The sequence below is a fragment of the Nerophis lumbriciformis genome, linkage group LG01, assembly GCF_033978685.3.
Source record: "Nerophis lumbriciformis linkage group LG01, RoL_Nlum_v2.1, whole genome shotgun sequence".
NCBI lineage: Eukaryota > Metazoa > Chordata > Actinopteri > Syngnathiformes > Syngnathidae > Nerophis > Nerophis lumbriciformis.
The window spans coordinates 32,717,390-32,738,594 of record NC_084548.2 but is presented as its reverse complement, the minus strand read 5'-3'; the positions used below and the strand labels follow the sequence as shown (position 1 = coordinate 32,738,594).

The 21,205-nt window shown below is 39.8% G+C and overlaps 1 protein-coding gene across 1 annotated transcript; it reads right to left on the bottom strand.

Moving 5' to 3' along the window:
- Positions 1 to 4,819: 4,819 nt before the first annotated feature.
- LOC133613407 (cysteine and glycine-rich protein 1-like) lies at positions 4,820 to 20,171 on the bottom strand. Its single transcript, XM_072913294.1, has 6 exons — positions 19,988 to 20,171; positions 9,675 to 9,787; positions 8,701 to 8,869; positions 8,502 to 8,631; positions 8,338 to 8,434; positions 4,820 to 5,019 (listed from the first exon to the last, which is right to left on the bottom strand). Exons 2-6 carry the CDS (start codon positions 9,781 to 9,783, stop codon positions 4,943 to 4,945), a joined length of 582 nt encoding a protein of 193 aa, XP_072769395.1. The 5' UTR covers positions 9,784 to 9,787; positions 19,988 to 20,171; the 3' UTR covers positions 4,820 to 4,942.
- Positions 20,172 to 21,205: the final 1,034 nt, after the last annotated feature.

Sequence of the window (21,205 nt, the reverse complement as noted above, 5' to 3'; positions counted from 1 at the left end):
ACACTCCAAACTCTGCCTCTGCTCATCATTCAGCACTGAAGGTACACACACTCTGTCAATTCTCTTATATACTCTTTCATTCTAGACTTCTAGAGTGTTTGATTATCACATCACTCTAAATGTATAGACTATAAAGTTCACAAACATAAAGAGGGATCCTAGTGGGCCAGGCCAATCTTTCCTTATCTCTAAACTAAAACTGGGGAAATGCGTTGAGTGTTCTGGGCTTCAGACATGATTTTATTCCTTGAGAGAAAAAAAGCCTGGTTAGGCTCTGTGTATGTAAAGTTAAGTATTGGCATTTAAGGCCAAATCCTTATTTTTTTCAAATTGTTTTTATTGTCAGTTTTCTTAATACAAACATATACACATATAATAAAGTAAATAAATAAAATATGAAAATAAAAATAATGAATGAAGAAGTTTTTTACACAGATAGACCAAATCCATATTAAATAGGATTTGAGAGTAGCAGTGCTAGTGAATGAGCTAAAAGCCATAAGCTATCATCAATGTCCAGTGCAGCTCTTTGAGTGTCAGGGGGTGAGGTTTGTACAAATGTTTGTCACACGGCCTATAATTGGTTACAGTAATTACGTAATAACTTCTGTATGAAGTAAAATGTGTATTCTGCATATAAGATAAACAGTCTGCATTTAATAGAAGCTTTTTAAAAAACTGGCAGAATAAAGTGTCATACATCTCAGTGGACAGTGTTTCACTGCTGTCATCAAGGTGGTAGTAATGTGTTTCACAAAAGGGTTGCCAATTCACCTGAACCAAAAAGGAAGAAGGTATGTGTTGCCCGCCAGAGGTAGACTAGTATCAGGACAGTCTAGTTTTTAAAAAACAACATGACTCAGTTTGTCTTCATCAAAGTATTCCAAAAAAAAGTTGATAAACGTAAACCCTGAGATGAGGGAAAGTCTGAGTTTTTAGTGGCAGAAATAAAGTAGGTCAAACTCGGAGTCAGTTACCATGGTAACTGTGAACCTAACCTCCTCTTCGGCAGGTTTTCTTAAACAAACCCTGACTTTTCATATACAGTATTTGCATAGTAACATAACAAAGTAACATAACAAGCTTGATTATGGCATCAACATTCTTGTCCTGCCTCACATTCTTAACATGGCTTCTAATGGGAAACAGCTTCTTGGGCGGAGCTAAACTTTAATTCCCACACCTTTTGAAATATGTTCTATTATTGTACCTTATGTGGTCACGCCAGTGTGATGTGTCAGCAACATGCTATGAGAATAATGTTTACTATCAATGGGTGTTATTTCTTAAAACTTGATTGCATGATGTCACCCTCAACGTTTACTCTCCCAGCCTTCACAGCAACTATTTGCTTATTTGTCATAGTGGCCATGGAAAGGCTGACATATTGCCAAGCTGTTCACAAGAATGGATTTTGGAAACAATGCAAGCATCATTTTTGCTGTGTTGTACTGGTATGATGCTGCTGCTTTTTGTGCAAGAGACCTGGGTTCGATTGTCAGACTGAATCTTGACCCCGTACAGTGCCGGTCCCAATCTTGATTAGATGTCAGGGATGCGTCACGAAGATGAACTGGTGTAAAAACTAAACCAATAAAATCATGTGATTGACTCACTGTAGGAAAAGCTGAAAGACAACAAACCAACTGCAGGTAATTTCCTCTTAATGACATTGAAGAAGATGGTTTCTACCCAGTTAGGCACTTTTTTAGAGGACCATAATATTCAAGAGGTGTTTCAGTCGGGGTTTAAAGCCCCCCATAGTCCTCAGATCGGCTTCAATGTGGGTTTTTTAGCAACTGATTCGGGTGATCATGCAATTATGGTCTTGCTTGATATAACAACAGCCTTTGGTAGAGACGACCATAATATCTTAGTTGGCAACAAACAGTGCCATATGGGCATCTGTGGCACTGCTTTAAATTGGTTCAAGTCCTACCTGGCAATCAGGACATTCTGTGTAAATGTTACTGGTGTAGAATCCTATGTTGCTCCTCTCTTATGCGGGGTCCCACAGAGCTCAAAATTAGGACCACAGCTTTTCTCCCTTTACATACTCCCAATCCAAAATAATTTATGATAATCTCTTTCCATTGTTATGGTGATGACAGCCAATTTTTTTTTGTTTAAAGAGGAAATATGTCTTTTTGGTGCAGCCACTTCTTACACGCCTTGACGACATTAAAGCTTGGATGGCCCTACATTTTTCAGCTTCAATAAGGAAACAACTGAAATGATGGTATTTGGACCCTAATTGTTTATATACTCTGATGGGCACATCAATCAGTCTGAGGAGTAAAAGTTGGCACTTTTTTGTGTGAACTGTTACCCAGCATCACATCTGTGTGTCGCTAAAGTATCCCCAGATTGTCGTAACCTGCGTACGGCGGGTATGGAGTTGCCCTTGGGCAGCGCACTGTCACAGCCCGGGCGCACGTCATTGCGCATTCATGTGTGCGCTGCGCTGAGCGCACTTCCAGGAGCGCGTGTCAGTCTGTCGGCTGCAATCAATCGCCAGCAATCAGCACACATGTGGCTGATCAAGGGACCTGCCTTAATAAGCTATCCCGCGCCAGAACGTAGCTACCTGTCCTGTACAGTAAGCCAAACCTGCCTAGCTCTATGCATACTCTCTCTCTGTGCTTCTCCCCCTCCGTGTTGATTTGTCTCATGTTTTCTTGTCGATCCAGCAGCCTTCCTCCGTTACAGCGCTACGAGCAGTGTGTCTCGTCTCCCCGTGTTCCCTCTGGTTCCCGGACTGCCTCTTGGATCTCGACCTCCCGTCTGGACACGGACCTTCGACGCCTCGCTATAGCCCCCAACTTCCTGCCTGCTCACGGACCTCCGAGCTCTGCCTTGTCCCTCTTGATCTTCCGCCTCTTGCTCAACACGACCGCTAACACTCAACAGCTAATCACCACACATAGTCGCACACCACAGACATTTGGGTTAGTTTCACACTTATTATGTATGTATATTATATTTATATATAAATAAAACATAGAGCTAAATACGACGTTTCTGTTGTCTGTGCCGTCTCCTCCTCATGTACACATAACACGCACATTTCCAATGTTAACGTCAGTCTTGATACATCTCACCTTTGCCGTAAAAAAGTGTGTATGGCAGGTTTTTGTGGGCATGCAAGCTTGTTACATGAGGGCCCAGAATGTCACGGCGCAGGCGCAATCCCTCATGCGCAATCCCTCATGCCATCTGCAGCAAGCGCCGCCGGCAGCTCCGCCAGGAGCGCCCCGGTACACGCCCCTGCTCGTTCTTCCCGCATTGTGGCCACGCGCCTGCACGGCTGCAGGCAATCAGCAATTAGCGCACCTGGATCTGATTAGGGCAGACGACATAAAGACCAGCGGACCCGAAGATCCAGTGCCGGAACGTAGTTCACTCCTAGTAGTAAGCATTCCGTCTCTGGCTTCCCTCCTCGTACCTGCTCTCTGTGCTTTTCCCTCTGCCCGTTTCTTTTTTCCTCTGTGTTTCCCGCAGTGTTCCCTCCGTCTCCACCGATCGAGCTGTGCGCCTCACTTCTGTGGACTTCCCACCGGACTTTGGACTGCTTCCCTTGATCCTCGACCCCCACTTGAACACGGACCTCGACACTTCTCACCAGCCCCCGACCTCTCTCTTGCCCACGGACTTTTTTCTTGCCTTGCCCCTCTGGACTTCTGAACGATTCATCCAACACGCACGTACAACACCCTCTGGTAACATTTACATTGCTAATACTTCACATCATCTTCCACATACACTTTTAGTAGCATACACACCCCAGAACATCATCAGTTTCAATAAACCTATTGAACTGATTCCTGCCTTTGTGTCGTCTCCTTCACCCGCCGTATGTAACACAGCACTATTAATCAGTGTTAGCCTCACTTCACTGGCAGTCTGTACCTTTCAGAGTCCATTTTAAAATAATTTAACCGTTGTACCTCAACCTAGGAGCAAATTGTGTTCCACGCCCAAGCTTGTAACTCAGAATATTCGTATTTTAATTGATTTGAATTTAATTGCTGCTTGGCTCTCACAAAATAGCACCATTTTAGCATACCTTCTAAAAATAAAAACACACTTTTAGATAAGAAATATTGTTTTAAGAACAATACAATATAATACAGACAACTACACTACAGAAATACATTATGAATATGACAGAGTACGTAGGTGGATAACGCACAATTCCACGGCCAGCACTCCCATTAATGCATCACCTGTATTTTATAATACAGCAATAATAGTGTACAGCATTTTCCTTTTCCAGCAGAAAGGAGGACTTTGAATTTTTTTTTGTCCATTCTGATCGGCATCTTCCCGTCTCATTAGATTTAACATGTACATCGAGCAAAGTTATCAAATAGGGAAGGCTGGTCAATAAGGCTAAGAAAGCAGCGAGTATTGGCATTAAAAGAGCTGCTATTCCTACAGTTGTATCTCCCATAATCCGTGTTGTGACAGAGAAGAGTGGACATTTTTCAGGCAATGTGCTGGGATTGTTACTTGGCATCTTAAAACCCACTTTTTTCACTAGCTTTTCACCCAGCTTGGGACTGTGAATCTTATTTTATTCGTCGCAATTCTGACTCACTGTTTCTTATTATATTTCTTCCAACTATTTCCAATTCTGAACATGTTTTTAATTTTGCTTACAAACGATATTTTAATGCATATTTGTTTTATGATTTTAGTGCTTTCCTCTAGTTTTACATATTTTGGTGTACAGTCCTTTATTTTCATCTGTTTGTTGTGAAAGGGGTTTATAAATAAAGTTGGCATGGTATGGTATACTACATGAAAACAGGAACAATGCATTTGCGATTTTTATTTTTTTTAAAACGGGTACCTGATACACTTGTATTATATACTTTATTAGCGTTGAGCAATGAATAGATTCAAACATTATTCAAATTATATATTCAGTCTTGGCTGTCTACTGAGTGAGTGACAGGACTCCTGCCCCAGATCCATAGCCGTATCCTTTTGGACCAAAGTTCTTGGCGTAGCACCCTGTAGACCATAAAGGCAGTATTAAAAAAAACACAAATTTCATCAAATGTGCTGCTGTCATTATTAGTGTTGTTAGTTTTTTTACATTTCACATGAAACCACACAGTCCATTTAAATTATTAATGCACAGTACAATCGAATGTATACCCCAGTTTGTCACATCAGGAGAAAAAAAGTGCATGTCAGAGGTGCAATGAGGCTGAACACATGTGATTACTGTGAAGCAATTGCATATCGTTGTGCAACCAAAAATACATATCCAGTTCTCTCCTTTGAACAAATATTAGATATCAAAATCTGCAAGATTTTGTTTTGTTGTAGTTTTTGTGTACTGTGGCCTATTAGTAGTGTAGTGGGTCACTGAGCTGACTTTTGTGACGTTTTCTACAGTTGCTCTGCGTTAGCAGCCACTGTAATATGGCGCCCTCTGCTGCCTTTTTAAGATAATTACACAACTGCCTTATTAAAACGGATGACGATTGCGTGTAAAATATGTGTACATTTTGTTCCACGGTAACATATATAAACTAATTTCCGAGTATGTCTGCAAACAGTTCAACGATTCAAGGCGGCATTCTCTTCAGATTGCATTTGAAACCCTCCATACTCCACCTTTTCCAAAATTGCCACTTCAAAAAAAACAAAAAGTTGCAATCATGTGCATTTATCTCACTGGATGTTGCATGGCGATGTTGTGTGTAATGTGGATGCCACAATTAAATGAAAATAATATTTTATTTTAACTTAACTTTTGTTTCCTCATATACAAGTATTAATGTCACAATGGTCTTAATCACAGAAGTCTAGTGGCTAATCCGATTTCTTACTGGCCCATGTTGACAAAACAGTCCTGGGTAAAATGTTGTGGGCAAATAAACACAGAAGTATTTATTTTATAGACATCAGAGCTGGCGGGGGGGCATGAAACGAGGAGGAATAACACGGGAGACTGCAGGACGATGCCCACAAAAGTACATATGCCAATCTGTGATGTAATAAATGGCCCACTGTTAAAAAAAAAAGACCCCCAAACCATGTGTGCACACTCACGGCCAAATGCACGAACCTTTTGATTTTGCGCTTTGATTTATTTTACAGTTTATGAACAGTGACCAACATTATAAGATTTGAAAGTCAGAAAATATGAAAATCATCATAGGTCACTTCTAACCAGGTCTTATAAAAGCCTGTTTCACAAATATTTAACACAAATCCAGATAAGTGTAAATAGAATAGTGCTAGACTATTCACACTTGAATTTATAAAGATAACCCCAGTATTTTATAGGGGTGTCCCAATACAACTGTTTCACTTCTGATACAATACTGATATTGGAGCCCTGAGTATTGGCTGATACCAATATGGTCTGATCCAATAATAGCAGAAAGCATATTACGTCCATTCATACATCCATTTTCTACCGCTTGTCCCTTTTTCTTTCTGTGTGGAGTTTGCATGTTCTCCCTGTGCCTGTGTGGGTTCCCTCCAGCTACTCTGGCTTCCTCCCACCTCCAAAGACATGCACCTGGGGATAGGTTGATTGGCAACACTAAATGGTCCCTAGTGTGTGAATGTGAGTGTGAATGTTGTCTGTCTATCTGTGTTGGCCCTGTGATGAGGTGGCGACTTGTCCAGGGTGTACGCGGCCTTCCGCCCGAATGCAGCTGAGATAGGCTCCAGTGCCCCTATTGCATAATTCTATAATATTGTAGTGTAGAATGTTTCAAACAAGGCTTGATCAAGTGAAATTACTCAGAGAACAATGCTACTAATCTTATGACAGATTTATGCTTTTAAAGTGGGGTGTTGATTTGTTTTTAGTGGCACCTAGTGGTCAAAATAATATTAAATTGAGGTCAAAACACAGTAAATTGAATAATCCATTCATCCATTTTCTACCGTTTGTCCCTTAAGGAGTGGCGGGGGGTGCTGGAGCCTATCTCTGCTGTGGACATGTTTGTTGGTAGCATCTGCCTTGGAGACTTTGTAAGTGCATGGACGTAATTTGGGGGAGAAGGGAACATGTCTCTTTTAAAAATCCGTTTTTGGTCCCTTCACTTTTTAACGTACATAAATATGGTAACACTATACAAGGAAGGAGACAAGTCAAACTCTAGTACCAGGGAAATAAACGGCCACTCAGGCTGAAGTTTGTTTCTGTAGGACGCCCACAAACTTTCTGGAGCTGCCTTCTTGCCGATGTTACCATGACTGAGTAAATAAAATAATCCAAACAAGAGGAGTCTTGTTTCGTCGCTCAAAGGTAGTTATGCTGTTGCCGAAAACACAAATAGCAGCTGACGTGTTTACAATTCCTGGTAGCGCATTAACCTAAATTTCATTATTTCGTTTTAGCTGACTGTCTTTGGAGGTGGGAGGAAGCTTGAGTACCCGGAGGGAACCCACGCAGTCACGGGGAGAACATGCAAACTCCACACAGAAAGATCCTGAGCCCGAGTACTACTCAGGACCTTCGTATTGTGAGGCACATGCGCTAACCCCTGTGCCACCGTTAAAACATTAGAACTATCACATGGGCACATTAACAGTTAAATCAAAAATTAAACTATCAAAGTAAATTTTAACCCCAAAACACAGCAAATGTAAATGAAAAGCCAAATATAATTATTAAAGGATACACACACTAATGAAATATAATAAACAAAACAGCAAACAATGAACTCAGTTGAATTAGCCAACATGCAGCAACATCCCCACCTGGTTAAAGAGGCTGCAATACTGTAAAAAGGGAGACGTGTGGGGGCCACAGTGGGACTCACAGGAGGAAGAATAAAGTTCAGACAACCCAGGAGGGTAACACACACGCAAACAAGCTTATTGACCTTGTGGTTAGAGTGTCTGCCCTGAGATCGGTAGGTTGTGAGTTCAAACCCCGGCCGAGTCCTACCAAAGACTATAAAAATGGGACCCATTACCTCCCTGCTTAGCACTTAGCATCAAGGGTTCGGAATTGGGGGTTAAATCACCAAAACGATTCCCGAGCATGACCACCGCTGCTGCTCACTGCTCCCCTCACCTCCCAGGGAGTGGAACAAGGGGATGGGTCAAATGCAGAGAGTAATTTCACCACACCTAGTGTGTGTGTGACTATCAGTGGTACTTTAACTTAACTTAACATTTTCATATTTAACTGCCCTAAAGCACAATAATGCATCATGGATAAAAGTAATACTTCATCGCCTTCAGCTTTAGCTTCTATTTTGATGTCAACGAGTCTGATGTAGATAGATTAACAAAAACACCTTTTAGAATGATTTGAGACAACATTTCTTGCACCCTTAATTAAGAATGTGTTACCTTTGCAGTAGATTTCTCCGTCCTTGTCAGCAAGTGTGGTTGACTCAAGGCCCTTCCCACACGAGGCACAGCGGAAACAACCAGTCTTGTGCCACGACTACAAATAGACATAAAACAATCATACTTTATTGTTTGCAAGCTGGCCTACGTGCATTCTTACTTACACTGCCAGCCCCGATCACTTTCTCAGCTGCGTAGACAGCCTTACCACAGCGAGGGCACTTCTCAGACCCTCCAAATTTCTGAGCCATCTTCGACGGATTCGGGTTGGTTGTTGGACGATGAGGACCAGGTCTGAGAGCAACATGTAACTAAACATGTTCAAAACCAGAGAAAGCACAGCACTTTGTGTGGTATACTCACTCTTCATGGGTGATACCCTGACCCTCTCCCTTGTCCATGTTGAGGGTTCCTGCTCCAACGCCATAACCGTATCCCTTTGGTCCGTACTTCTTGCGGTAACATGCCTTGCAGTAGATTTCTTCCTGATGAACAGCAACAATGGTGCTGTCTAAGCGCTTTGCACACACCACTGAACAGATGCAAACGTGAGAAGAGAAACATTGTTTTGCATTTATGTGTTGGTATACACGCCATCTCTGAGCTCATTAGTGTGGGTTTGGAATGTTTTTTGTCTAAATTACATTGGAAGAATGCACAAATAAACCAATTGGAACCCACATCTAGTAAAGTGTTTCAATTTATTTATTTTCAAATCGAATCAAACTTTATTTGTAAAGCACTTTCATACATAAAAGAAATCCAACACAAAGTACTTTGCAGACTTAAAAACAACGCCTTGATGACTCACATCCCCAAAACCCATTTGTGGCTGCAATAATGCAACAAGACACAAGGGGGACGTTGGTCAATACTGCATTATAGTGAAGTGAAGTGAAGTGAAGTGAATTATTTTTTACATAGCGCTTTTCTCTAGTGACTCAAAGCGCTTTTACATAGTGAAACCCAATATCTAAGTTACATTTAAACCAGTGTGGGTGGCACTGGAAGCAGATGGGTAAAGTGTCTTGCCCAAGGACACAACGGCAGTGACTAGGATGGCGGAAGCGGGGATCGAACCTGGAACCCTCAAGTTGCTGGCACGGCCACTTTACCAACTGAGCTATACCGCCCCATAGCCTTTCAAATAGCTGCTCTGTGTCTCATTTGTGTATTTTCAAATGTGGTTGTGGAAATATATTATAGTCTTTTTGGATGGATTGTGCATTAAGCTTGTACGTGCCCTGGAATGTTCCTGACTATATACTGAAGTGGATTTTTTTTTTTTTTTTTTGTGACGCTAAACAATTACCGTAGACAGGAAGCAGTCTACTTACTGCACAGGAAGCAGGACTTGTGGAATCTCTGACCGTGACACAGTATCTCCTCTGCAAAGTAAACAGTGTCCTTACAACGTCCACACTGGTTTCCTCCTCCGAAACTCATCTTTCTGAAATGCACCAAAAAGGAAAAGTATCTGCTCAGTCTGGACATCTTAGCTTAGTTGCTATTTCTGTTTTTTCCATAACAGGCTGTCAAAGTTAACATATTAACGCAGACGATTAATGACCAAAAAAAAAAAAAGATGGTGTTAATTATGTACAAATGCAGATTAATCACACTTATTTTGACTGCATATGTCCCTTTACATTAACAGCAGATGTTTACCGGACATTAATTATTTTTTCTTAATCTTTAAAAAGCAGCATAGTTTTTGTTATATGATTAGTGATCAGGTCGATGCATAGGAGCATATATATGTATATACTGTATATATGTACATATATACAGTATATATGTACATATATGTGTTATATGAGTTATATGTTACACAGAGCACACACATTAATTAATTATATATTAATGTGTGTGCTCTGCGTACAATTTTGCTTCAAGTACTTTAGATAACACTGTTACCAATATTAGAGCAAATAATTTTTGTTTGTGTATGGCATTCTGACAATATTATGGGTATACTAGGGTCTTTTGTAAATTAATTTAAATTATGCAAGTAAGTAATTTATCGCGATTGATCACAATTAATGAAAATTGTAATTGTCTAGAAAAGCGCTACATAAATGTAATCCATTTAGATTATTATCTGATTCCACTTTTTTATTCAAAATAATAATTTGACAGCACTAATAGTAACAGAAATACATTATTTGTTGATATACTAAGTAGGTCTGTCAAAAATAACGAGTTAACTCATGTGATTAATCACAACAAATGATTGCATTAATCAAATGAATCACACATTGTAATTTGATCGCACATGCTCCTTAACTCCAGATGGTTTGATCTGAAAAGTGGCGTGGGTTGCCCATGAGTGGGGAGACCTGCTGGTAAATTTCACCCATATTAGACTTATTAGACCCGGCAAGAAATCTGCGTTCAAAAAACTCCGGCTTATTAGTGATTCCCAGAGCCCAAAAAAAGTCTGCGGGCAATAGAGCGTTTTCTATTCGGGCTCCAGTACTATGGAATGCCCTCCTGGTAACAGTTAGAAGCATTTAAGTCCCATCTTAAAACTCATTTGTATACTCTAGCCTTTAAATAGCCCCCCTTTTTTAGACCAGTTGATCTGCCGTTTCTTTTCCTTTCTCCTCTGCTCACCCTTCTCCCTTGTGGAAGGGGAGACACAAAGGTCCGGTGGCCATGGATGAAGTGCTGGCTGTCCAGAGTCGGGACCCGGGGTGGACCGCTCGCCTGTGCATCGATTGGGGACATCTCTGCGCTGCTGACCCGTCTCCGCTCGGGATGGTTTCCTGCTGACCCCACTATGGACTGGATTCTTACTATTATGTTGGATCCACTATGGACTGGACTCTCACAATATTACGTCAGACCCACTCGACATCCATTGCATTCGGTCTCCCCTGGGGGGTTACCCACATATATACGGTCCTCTCCAAGGTTTCTCATAGTCATTCACATCGACGTCCCACTGGGGTGAGTTTTTCCTTGCCCTTATGTGGGCTCTGTACCGAGGATGTCGTTGTGGCTTGTGCAGCCCTTTGAGACACTTGTGATTTAGGGCTATATAAATAAACATTGATTGATTGATTGACTTAAGATAAAACTGTTAGCATGCTTTTATCAAATAAATGATGTGCATTTAAGTAAAACATTTTAAAAGCGTTCATGTATGACATTCTGACAATAGAACTGCATTTGTGTCAAAATATTGGGCTCTTTTTTTTCCAGATAATTTAACTCTTGGGGGTTTCCTATATGTGGTGAATGTTTTAAGTCCGGGAGACCCAAAAGGGTTTCATCCATAAAAGTCTGTAATGTAAGTCATGTATATTATTGTTGTTTTGTTACTTTCCATGCCTACATCTTTAGATCAACATCAGATCTATGTGTTGATATGAAGTCTTTTAGTTTTTTTTTTATGTTTTCTGCCCTTTTTGTAAAAACAAATAATGTTTTAAATGCAACAACACAAACCATTCAATATTCGTGCAGGCATGCACAATATTTTGTAACCATGTCCACACAACGATTATGTTACTACCAACTCACCAACATAATTTTTATTACATACAAGTTGTTATCAGTTTAAAAGAAACGATGCTTTTAAATATGAATATATGGTATGGTACGCTCACAGTATCCATTGGTTAAGTGTGGGCACAAATTACACCTCTAACAGAATTGGCACATATTACAAAGTGTCACTATTAAGGGTATATATTTAAGGTAAGCTGTGGAAGCTTAATGTGTGACATTTACAGCATTCTTTTATTGCATTAGACATGTATGGACATTTATAAACATGGATGCAAAATAACAAATAGTCTTTGTTTTAAAGTGGTTTGTGTTGTGTCTTGAACAGGATGTCAGTGTTTTTAACCTCTTACTTTGTGGAAACCGGCACTTTTAACCAGCGAATTAACAAATTATTTGTTTAAAGTATTATTTTTAATATGTCCATCTTGATTGTGTGGGTTGCCATGGTAAATACATGCCTCTTTAGCCATTAGGTGTTTTCAATGTTTTTGTTGTTTTCCAGAAATAGTCATATTTTAATAATATCTTGTCATTACTGCATTAACTAAAGCTGTTGGCGGCGTTTGCTCATTACAAGAGTACTAAATATTACCCTTGTCAATTGACTGAGTCCAATACAGAAACGAATACCCTCTCTTGTCATTTATATAGTTCTAACTAAACGTTTTTTTTTTTTGTGTGAGATTAACCACAGTTGATACAAAAGTGTTGCTTAAATGATGTATGGCACTTTTGTTGACAACATTGCCATAGGTCAGTGCTTCTCAAATATTTTCTGTTACACCCCCCACTAGGAAGAGGAAAAGATTTTGCACCCCCCATTCTCCACCGGGACTATAAATAGTATAATTAGTCGATAAAATTGTTATAACTATACCTCTGGATAACATTGTAAGCTTATTAACAATAAAGGAAACAACACACCGTCTCCCACCGTGGCTACAGTGAAGCCAAGTGCTGCATACGCTTCATCATATTTATCATATTCTGCTACGGCAAAAAGAGCATGTTCCCCGAGGTCGCATTGAGCACCACCTGGGGGCCCCACCCCACTATTTGAGAAGAACTGCCATTGGTAGTCATTTGTCTTCCACTGTTTGTTGTCGGTGCATTAGTAGCATTCTTTTGTGGGTTTTGTGTTTGGATTCTATATTAAATTTGCGCTTCAATGATAAGATAATTATTTGCTGCAATATCTGCTATTTTCATGTAGATTTATTTAAAGTGCCTTCTGGGTGTATTTTGAAGCAAAATTTGCCAGCGAGCACACCAGTCGGAGTCTATTCGCTCGTCTTTGCACTGACGCATGCATTCACTGACCATACAACAACCCGCGCCACATTTCAGGTACAGCTGTAATCCACGATTAAGGTAAAAGCTTGTGCAGCCAAAATAAACTGTGCGATTAATCTGCGTTCTTACATGATTGATGTGATAAATGTATGTGATTAATCGCATGCATTAACCCGTAAACTTTGACAGGCCTAATTCTGACGTGCACTACAAATCCTTTCATTTTCAGAAAGCAAGTAGTTGCCACAAAGAATGGAGTGATGTTTCCACATTAATTTGAAATCATTTTTTTGTGAGTGGGGCGTGGGGTGTTTATTAAAGCCTTTAAACATATACAGTATATGGATGATATGAACATCTCGGAATAATTTACATTAATGATTAACAGGCTTCATGTCAACTAATTGTATATTGCAGTGGTTGTCAAACTATTTTTTTTTTACCAAGGACGACCTCAAAAAACACTTAGCTCTCCAAGTACCACCATGATGACCAACATTAAAATACAGTAGCGTAGTAGGCTTAATTATTCATTCAAAACAAGGCTGGGGTCTTATTTAACAAGTATATTTAATAATTTGGCCATTGTAACATTGCACACAGTTTGAACAGTAACACTCTGTTTCAATATTTTTTAAGTGATTCTTTGGCGCACCACTACATGGAACCTGCGTACCGCTAGCTAGTGGTATGTGTACCACAGTTTGAGAATCACTGGTCTACTGTATATATAGCAGTGGTGTGCCGTCAGGTCCAGCAAGGCCTTCTCTGCTGGCCTAACATAACCAGAAATCATGATCATAATTAAAGATAAAATAATTAGCGATGTCCGATAATATCGGCCTGCCGATATTCGGAAATTATCAGTATCGTTTTTTTTTTTTTTTGTTTTTTTAATTAAATCAACATAAAAACCACAAGATTGTCAGAACGTGGACTATGGAGTGATTGTTTTCCCGAGATGCAAGTGAACTTGGATCGGACATGGCTTGAAGGTGGGTACATGATTTATTTTAAACACTAACAAACTACAAAACAGAAGCAAACAAAAGGCGCGCACAATGGCGGAGGTAAAAAAACTTGGCGAATGAAAACAAAACTTGCACAAAGGCAGAAACTGTGAACACGAAATAAAAACACTTACTGTGGCATGGGACTGTGAACTTGGCTTGATACGAGAGGATAGCAGGGTTAGAAAGGATATGACACCAGGACGAACAACAGAAAATGAAAAGCTTAAATAACACAGACATGATCAACAACAGGTGCGTGACTCAAAACAGGTGCGTGACATGACAGGTGAAAACTAATGGGTTGCTATGGTGACAAACAAGAGTGCACAATGAGTCCAAACGTGGAACAGGTGAAACTAATGGGTAACCATGGAAACAAGACAAGGGAGTGAAAAGCAGCAACTAAAAAGAGTCCAAAACCAAACAACACATGGCCAAACAAAAACATGAACAGACATGACAAAGATACACTTACAATTAGTGCACCAACCCAAAAAACCTCCCTCCCCATTTACACTCATTCACACAAAAGGATTGTTTCTTTCTGTTATTAATATTCTGCTTCCTACATTATACAGGTAAAAGCCAGTAAATTAGAATATTTTGAAAAACTTGATTTATTTCAGTAATTGCATTCAAAAGGTGTAACTTGTACATTATATTTATTCATTGCACACAGACTGATGCATTCAAATGTTTATTTCATTTAATTTTGATGATTTGAAGTGGCAACAAATGAAAATCCAAAATTCCGTGTGTCACAAAATTAGAATATTACTTAAGGCTAATACAAAAAAGGGATTTTTAGAAATGTTGGCCAACTGAAAAGTATGAAAATGAAAAATATGAGCATGTACAATACTCAATACTTGGTTGGAGCTCCTTTTGCCTCAATTACTGCGTTAATGCGGCGTGGCATGGAGTCGATGAGTTTCTGGCACTGCTCAGGTGTTATGAGAGCCCAGGTTGCTCTGATAGTGGCCTTCAACTCTTCTGCGTTTTTGGGTCTGGCATTCTGCATCTTCCTTTTCACAATACCCCACAGATTTTCTATGGTGCTAAGGTCAGGGGAGTTGGCGGGCCAATTTAGAACAGAAATACCATGGTCCGTAAACCAGGCACGGGTAGATTTTGCACTGTGTGCAGGCGCCAAGTCCTGTTGGAACTTGAAATCTCCATCTCCATAGAGCAGGTCAGCAGCAGGAAGCATGAAGTGCTCTAAAACTTGCTGGTAGATGGCTGCGTTGACCCTGGATCTCAGGAAACAGAGTGGACCGACACCAGCAGATGACATGGCACCCCAAACCATCACCCAACCATGCAAATTTTGCATTTCCTTTGGAAATCGAGGTCCCAGAGTCTGGAGGAAGACAGGAGAGGCACAGGATCCACGTTGCCTGAAGTCTAGTGTAAAGTTTCCACCATCAGTGATGGTTTGGGGTGCCATGTCATCTGCTGGTGTCGGTCCACTCTGTTTCCTGAGATCCAGGGTCAACGCAGCCATCTACCAGCAAGTTTTAGAGCACTTCATGCTTCCTGCTGCTGACCTGCTCTATGGAGATGGAGATTTCAAGTTCCAACAGGACTTGGCGCCTGCACACAGCGCAAAATCTACCCGTGCCTGGTTTACGGACCATGCATTTCTGTTCTAAATTGGCCCGCCAACTCCCCTGACCTTAGCCCCATAGAAAATCTGTGGGGTATTGTGAAAAGGAAGATGCAGAATGCCAGACCCAAAAACGCAGAAGAGTTGAAGGCCACTATCAGAGCAACCTGGGCTCTCATAACACCTGAGCAGTGCCAGAAACTCATCGACTCCATGCCACGCCGCATTAACGCAGTAATTGAGGCAAAAGGAGCTCCAACCAAGTATTGAGTATTGTACATGCTCATATTTTTCATTTTCATACTTTTCAGTTGGCCAACATTTCTGAAAATCCCTTTTTTGTATTAGCCTTAAGTAATATTCTAATTTTGTGACACACGGAATTTTGGATTTTCATTTGTTGCCACTTCAAATCAGCAAAATTAAATGAAATAAACATTTGAATGCATCAGTCTGTGTGCAATGAATAAATATAATGTACAAGTTACACCTTTTGAATGCAATTACTGAAATAAATCAAGTTTTTCAAAATATTCTAATTTACTGGCTTTTACCTGTATATCAATATATATCAATACAGTCTGCAAGGGATACAGTCCATAAGCACACATGATTGTGCGTGCTGCTGGTCCACTAATAGTACTAACCTTTAACAGTTCATTTTACTCATTTTCATTAATTATTTGTTTCTATGTAACTGTTTTTATATTGTTTTACTTTATTTTTTATTCAAGAAAATGTTGTTAATTTATTTATCTTATTTTATTTTATAATTTTTTTTTAAAAGGACCTTATCTTCACCATACCTGGTTGTCCAAATTAGGCATAATAATGTGTTAATTCCACGACTGCATGTATCGGTTGATATCGGTATCGGTAATTAAAGAGTTGGACAATATCGGAATATCGGATATCGGCAAAAAGCCATTATCGGACATCCCTAAAAATAATTGTTTTATTTACTTTCCTTAAATATTGATAAGTATTCATATTCTCTTCATGACATATTATGCTTCTTCCAGTGCTGTTGTTTTTAGTTTTAGTTTGTATCCAATCAGAATTCAGCTAGCTTATGTTGCCATGCTGTACCAAATCTGAATCAGAATCAACAATGCAGGCGTCCGTGCACTGTAAGTGAACGGGGACATACAGTTGATAGACAGTTGCGACAGCCAATCAGATCACATGTTGTTGACAGTAGCCTATCTAAGTAACCTGATGTTAACGAGACTGTGATTGGATACTCACTTGTCTTTCCAAAGTGAGTATCCATTCACAAGTTTCAATTTAGCAGGAAGCGGGAAGTGTTGCGCCGTACCCATACCGGGAGAGCAGAGAAGGAGAACAAAACGTTGATTAGGTGGCAGATATATATTTGCAAGGCCATTTTCAAGAAGGATATTTAAAGAGAAACTACATCTTGTGAGACGATGTTGGCCAAGTCCGGAAACTAGCTCAGCTGTTCTGGCGATGAAATGCTCGCCATTTCCACTCGAATAAGCCGACTACGAGGAGTACCACTGGCTTATACGGCGTCAAAAAGGTTCTATAAATTGTGAGTTCAAATATTTAATTTTTTCACTTTTAATATGTTTTTTGCCATTTTAATTGTGACAGTACCAAATAAGATATGTTTTAATTTCTGAAGAATTTTAATTGATTTTTGAATGCGCCAGAATTAACTGGCGCATGTTAACTTCAAGAATAGAGCTGGAGATCCGGGAGATTGCCCATACTTTTAGCTCAGTAGTCAGGACGCTAGCCTTTCACACCGGCGACCTAGGTTTGTGCCCCGCCTGGAGCAGTAGGGGAAAAAAACGTAGCCAAGAGAGAGAGTTCAAAATCGCTTCACAAAGCAGAGCCATCTGTGATTGACATTTATGAACACCAATCATTGTATTCCGCAGTTTAAATCGGTATCCCCTGATTGGGTGGAGCCCCCTGGGATACAGCCAAGGTAAGCCCGTGCATTTAGGTGGTCCTACTCTCGCTTTCAACACGCCTAAATTAAGGTTCCGTTGTAGATGCACCGCAGGACTGCTTATAAAATTCCCTAAAAAAGTGGTACATGTATGCGGCATGTTTCAAAAAATATCAAAAACACAGCATTAGGTAGGAGCAAAACACCACAGGGAGGAGCATTACAACATGACTGTGCAGTGAAGGAATGTCTCCAAAGTCAAAGCGGCGTATACAAAAAACATCTCATTTAAAGAGGGCAGGTTGTACCACTTTCGCACTTAATATCAAATGTATATTAAGCAATACACCCACTAATAGTACACACAGAGCTTATATATTGCACACGCTGTTGAGCATGTGCTTGGATCTTAGTAGATCAGGCCCATTATGTTCAATTACATTTCCAGTACAACTAGAATAGCCAGGCTTTAGAATATATTGAATACGTAATTATTCCTATGAGACCTTTTGTGTGTAGAACACAAGTAACATTTTTTAAAATTTTGCAATTTGATATTTATTTGCCCCGCGACCCCAAAATGGAGAAGCGGTAGAAAATGGATTGATGGATGGATATTTATTTGACTTTATTAATATTCAGACATGGACCAAAATGTTATTTCCTTCAGTTTTGACAATTGCATTATTATTTATTTATTTCACCATATTTGAGCGATTATAAAGCAACTCCACTCTTAGTTGTAACCTCAGCCTTTATTTAAAAGCATGGGCACATTCAAGAGTTTTTATACAGAAATGTGCATTGATGCATATTAGGGATGTCCGATAATGGCTTTTTGCTGATATCCGATATTCCGATATTGTCCAACTCTTTAATTACCGATACCGATATCAACCGATACCGATATCAACCGATATATGCAGTCGTGGAATTAACACATTATTATGCCTAATTTGGACACCCAGGTATGGTGAAGATAAGGTACTTTTTTTTTTTAATTAATAAAACAAGCTAAATGAATTAAAAACATTTTCTTCAATAAAAAAGAAAGTAAAACAATATAAAAACAGTTACATAGAAACAAGTGATTAATGAAAATGAGTAAAATTATCTGTTAAAGGTTAGTACTATTAGTGGACCTGCAGCACGCACAATCATGTGTGCTTACGGACTGTATCCCTTGCAGAATGTATTGATATATTTTCATATATAATGTAGGAACCAAAATATTAATAACAGAAAGAAACAACCCTTTTGTGTGAATGAGTGTGAATGAGTGTAAATGGGGGAGGAAGGTTTTTTGGGTTGGTGCACTAATTGTAAGTGTATCTTGTGTTTTTTATGTTGATTTAATAATAAAAAAATTAAATTAAATTAAAAAAATGTTTAAAAAAAATAAACCGATACCGATAATTTCCGATTTTACATTTTAACGCATATCGGCCGATATTATCGGACATCCCTAATGTATATAAAGCATGCACTTGCAGTTTGTTAAGTGATTCAATCCCCGACACCTATCCAAAAATATGTTCTTCCAAAATCCAATCTTTTCTAGTTTATCAGTTTTTGTTATTCCCTGCTGGTGGAAAAAAAACCCACAGAATGACGATTCAAAGTCCTTGGTGGAGTAAACGTGACATATCATTTTGTCTGCAGCTTTGACTGTTGCACATATAAATAGTACATTTCGTGTCATCACATTGAAGTCTTTAGAATGTAACGTCTCCCCTGGTTGGGAGGTGATAACTCAATTGTTTTGATCCATCCATCCATTTTCTACTGCTTATTCCCTTCGGGGTCGCAGGAGCCTATCTCAGCTACCATCGGGCAGTAGGCGGGGTACACCCTGGACAAGTCGCCACCTCATCGCAGGGCAATTGTTATGATAATTATGTATAATAAAAATGTGGGATAACCAAAGACTTGCACAGGAATGCATAAGTAAAACCGCAGGACAGGTAAATGTAGACAGTCAGCACAAATTGCACATACCGTAAATGTGTCTGCATTTGACAAGGGTCCATTGATGTCAGTATATATCTTTGAACCCCAAGCTATTCCTTCGTTATACTTTTAAACTACAAGCTTCCTGAACCTAGCAAGCACGCATTGTCTTTTTATACACTAAAGTGTTGCTCAAACAAGTGAGTCTCTCCTCGTCTGACTTAACTTGAACCAGAGGCTAAGCTGGCAGAGGGCGTTGACCCAAGCAGCTAAGGAACACAAATGCAATAAAAGAGGAACACTTTTGAAGTCAGTAGCAGTAGTAGTCTAGTGTACGTCAGAGTTTTGTACCTGCAGTTGTTGTTGCTTTCAGTCAGCAGTTGTGAAGAACGAGTCAAAGTTGGACTGTCTAACAACAATCAGTCCAGCAGCACAGTAGCAGCACTGAACTGTATTTATTTCTTCGCTCCTCTTTCTCGAATCAAAATATGTTGAGAGGGAGGTGCTTCTCTTCTTGCTGCTTTAGTCAGTAGCTGCCTTGTGCACAAAAAAAGGAATGCACGACTGAGTGCATGGTTCAGGGAGGGCCGAGCAATCAGGAAGGAACTTGAATACTGCACGTTTTTTTCTTCTACCGTAAAAAAGTGCATCTGCAAAAGGTATAATGAGTAGGCAAACAATTTGAAGTATTGGATTCTGTGTGAGGGCTTTCTTATTAGAATAGTTTTGGTGTGATTATGAATCCTGGTAAACTGAAACAAAAATGTTAGAGTAAAGCTTTGGTCAAGTGACTGGTATGGACTTCTGTTTGCTTTTTCTCGGTGTGTTTTTTGTTTAGTTCCTGTCTTGTGCTCTTATTTTGCATATCCACTTCCTCGTTCCATGCACAGTCATCCACATCTGCTGCCTGATTGGCAACCGGGACACACCTGCAGGGGCGCTGAAAAGGGGGTGTAAAGGAGACGGATTCTAGGGGCCCATGTTGGAGGGGGGCCCAAAGAGGCCCCTAATGATGATGGAATTACAATACAGAAAAAATAATGACACTGTGTTGGGGGCCCTGTAAAGATTCTTTTCATGGGGCCCACAATCCCTAGCGGCGCCCCTGCACACCTGCACCCGGTTGCAGTCTCAGGCCATGTCTACACAAACACGGAGAGTTTCAAAAACACATATTTGGGGTTAAAATAATCTCCATCCACACAAGCGTAGTTTCAAAACTGTCTATGTCTACACACAAACACATACACCTGCTGTCATGCACATTTTGTCCAATCAGAAGCCTGGAAAAAGCAGCAATAGCCGACTTGGTGGCATTACACCTCTAATATATTTATTTTCATATACTTTAGACCAGTAGTTCTCAAATGGGGGTACGTGTACCCCTGGGGGTACTTGAAGGTATGCCAAGGGGTACGTGAGAATTTTTTAAAATATTCTAAAAATAGCAACAATTCAAAAATCCTTTATAAATATATTTATTGAATAATACTTCAACAAAATATGAATGTAAGTTCATAAACTGAACATCAAATCAAGTAGGCTATTCCATTTGTTACCATAAACCCA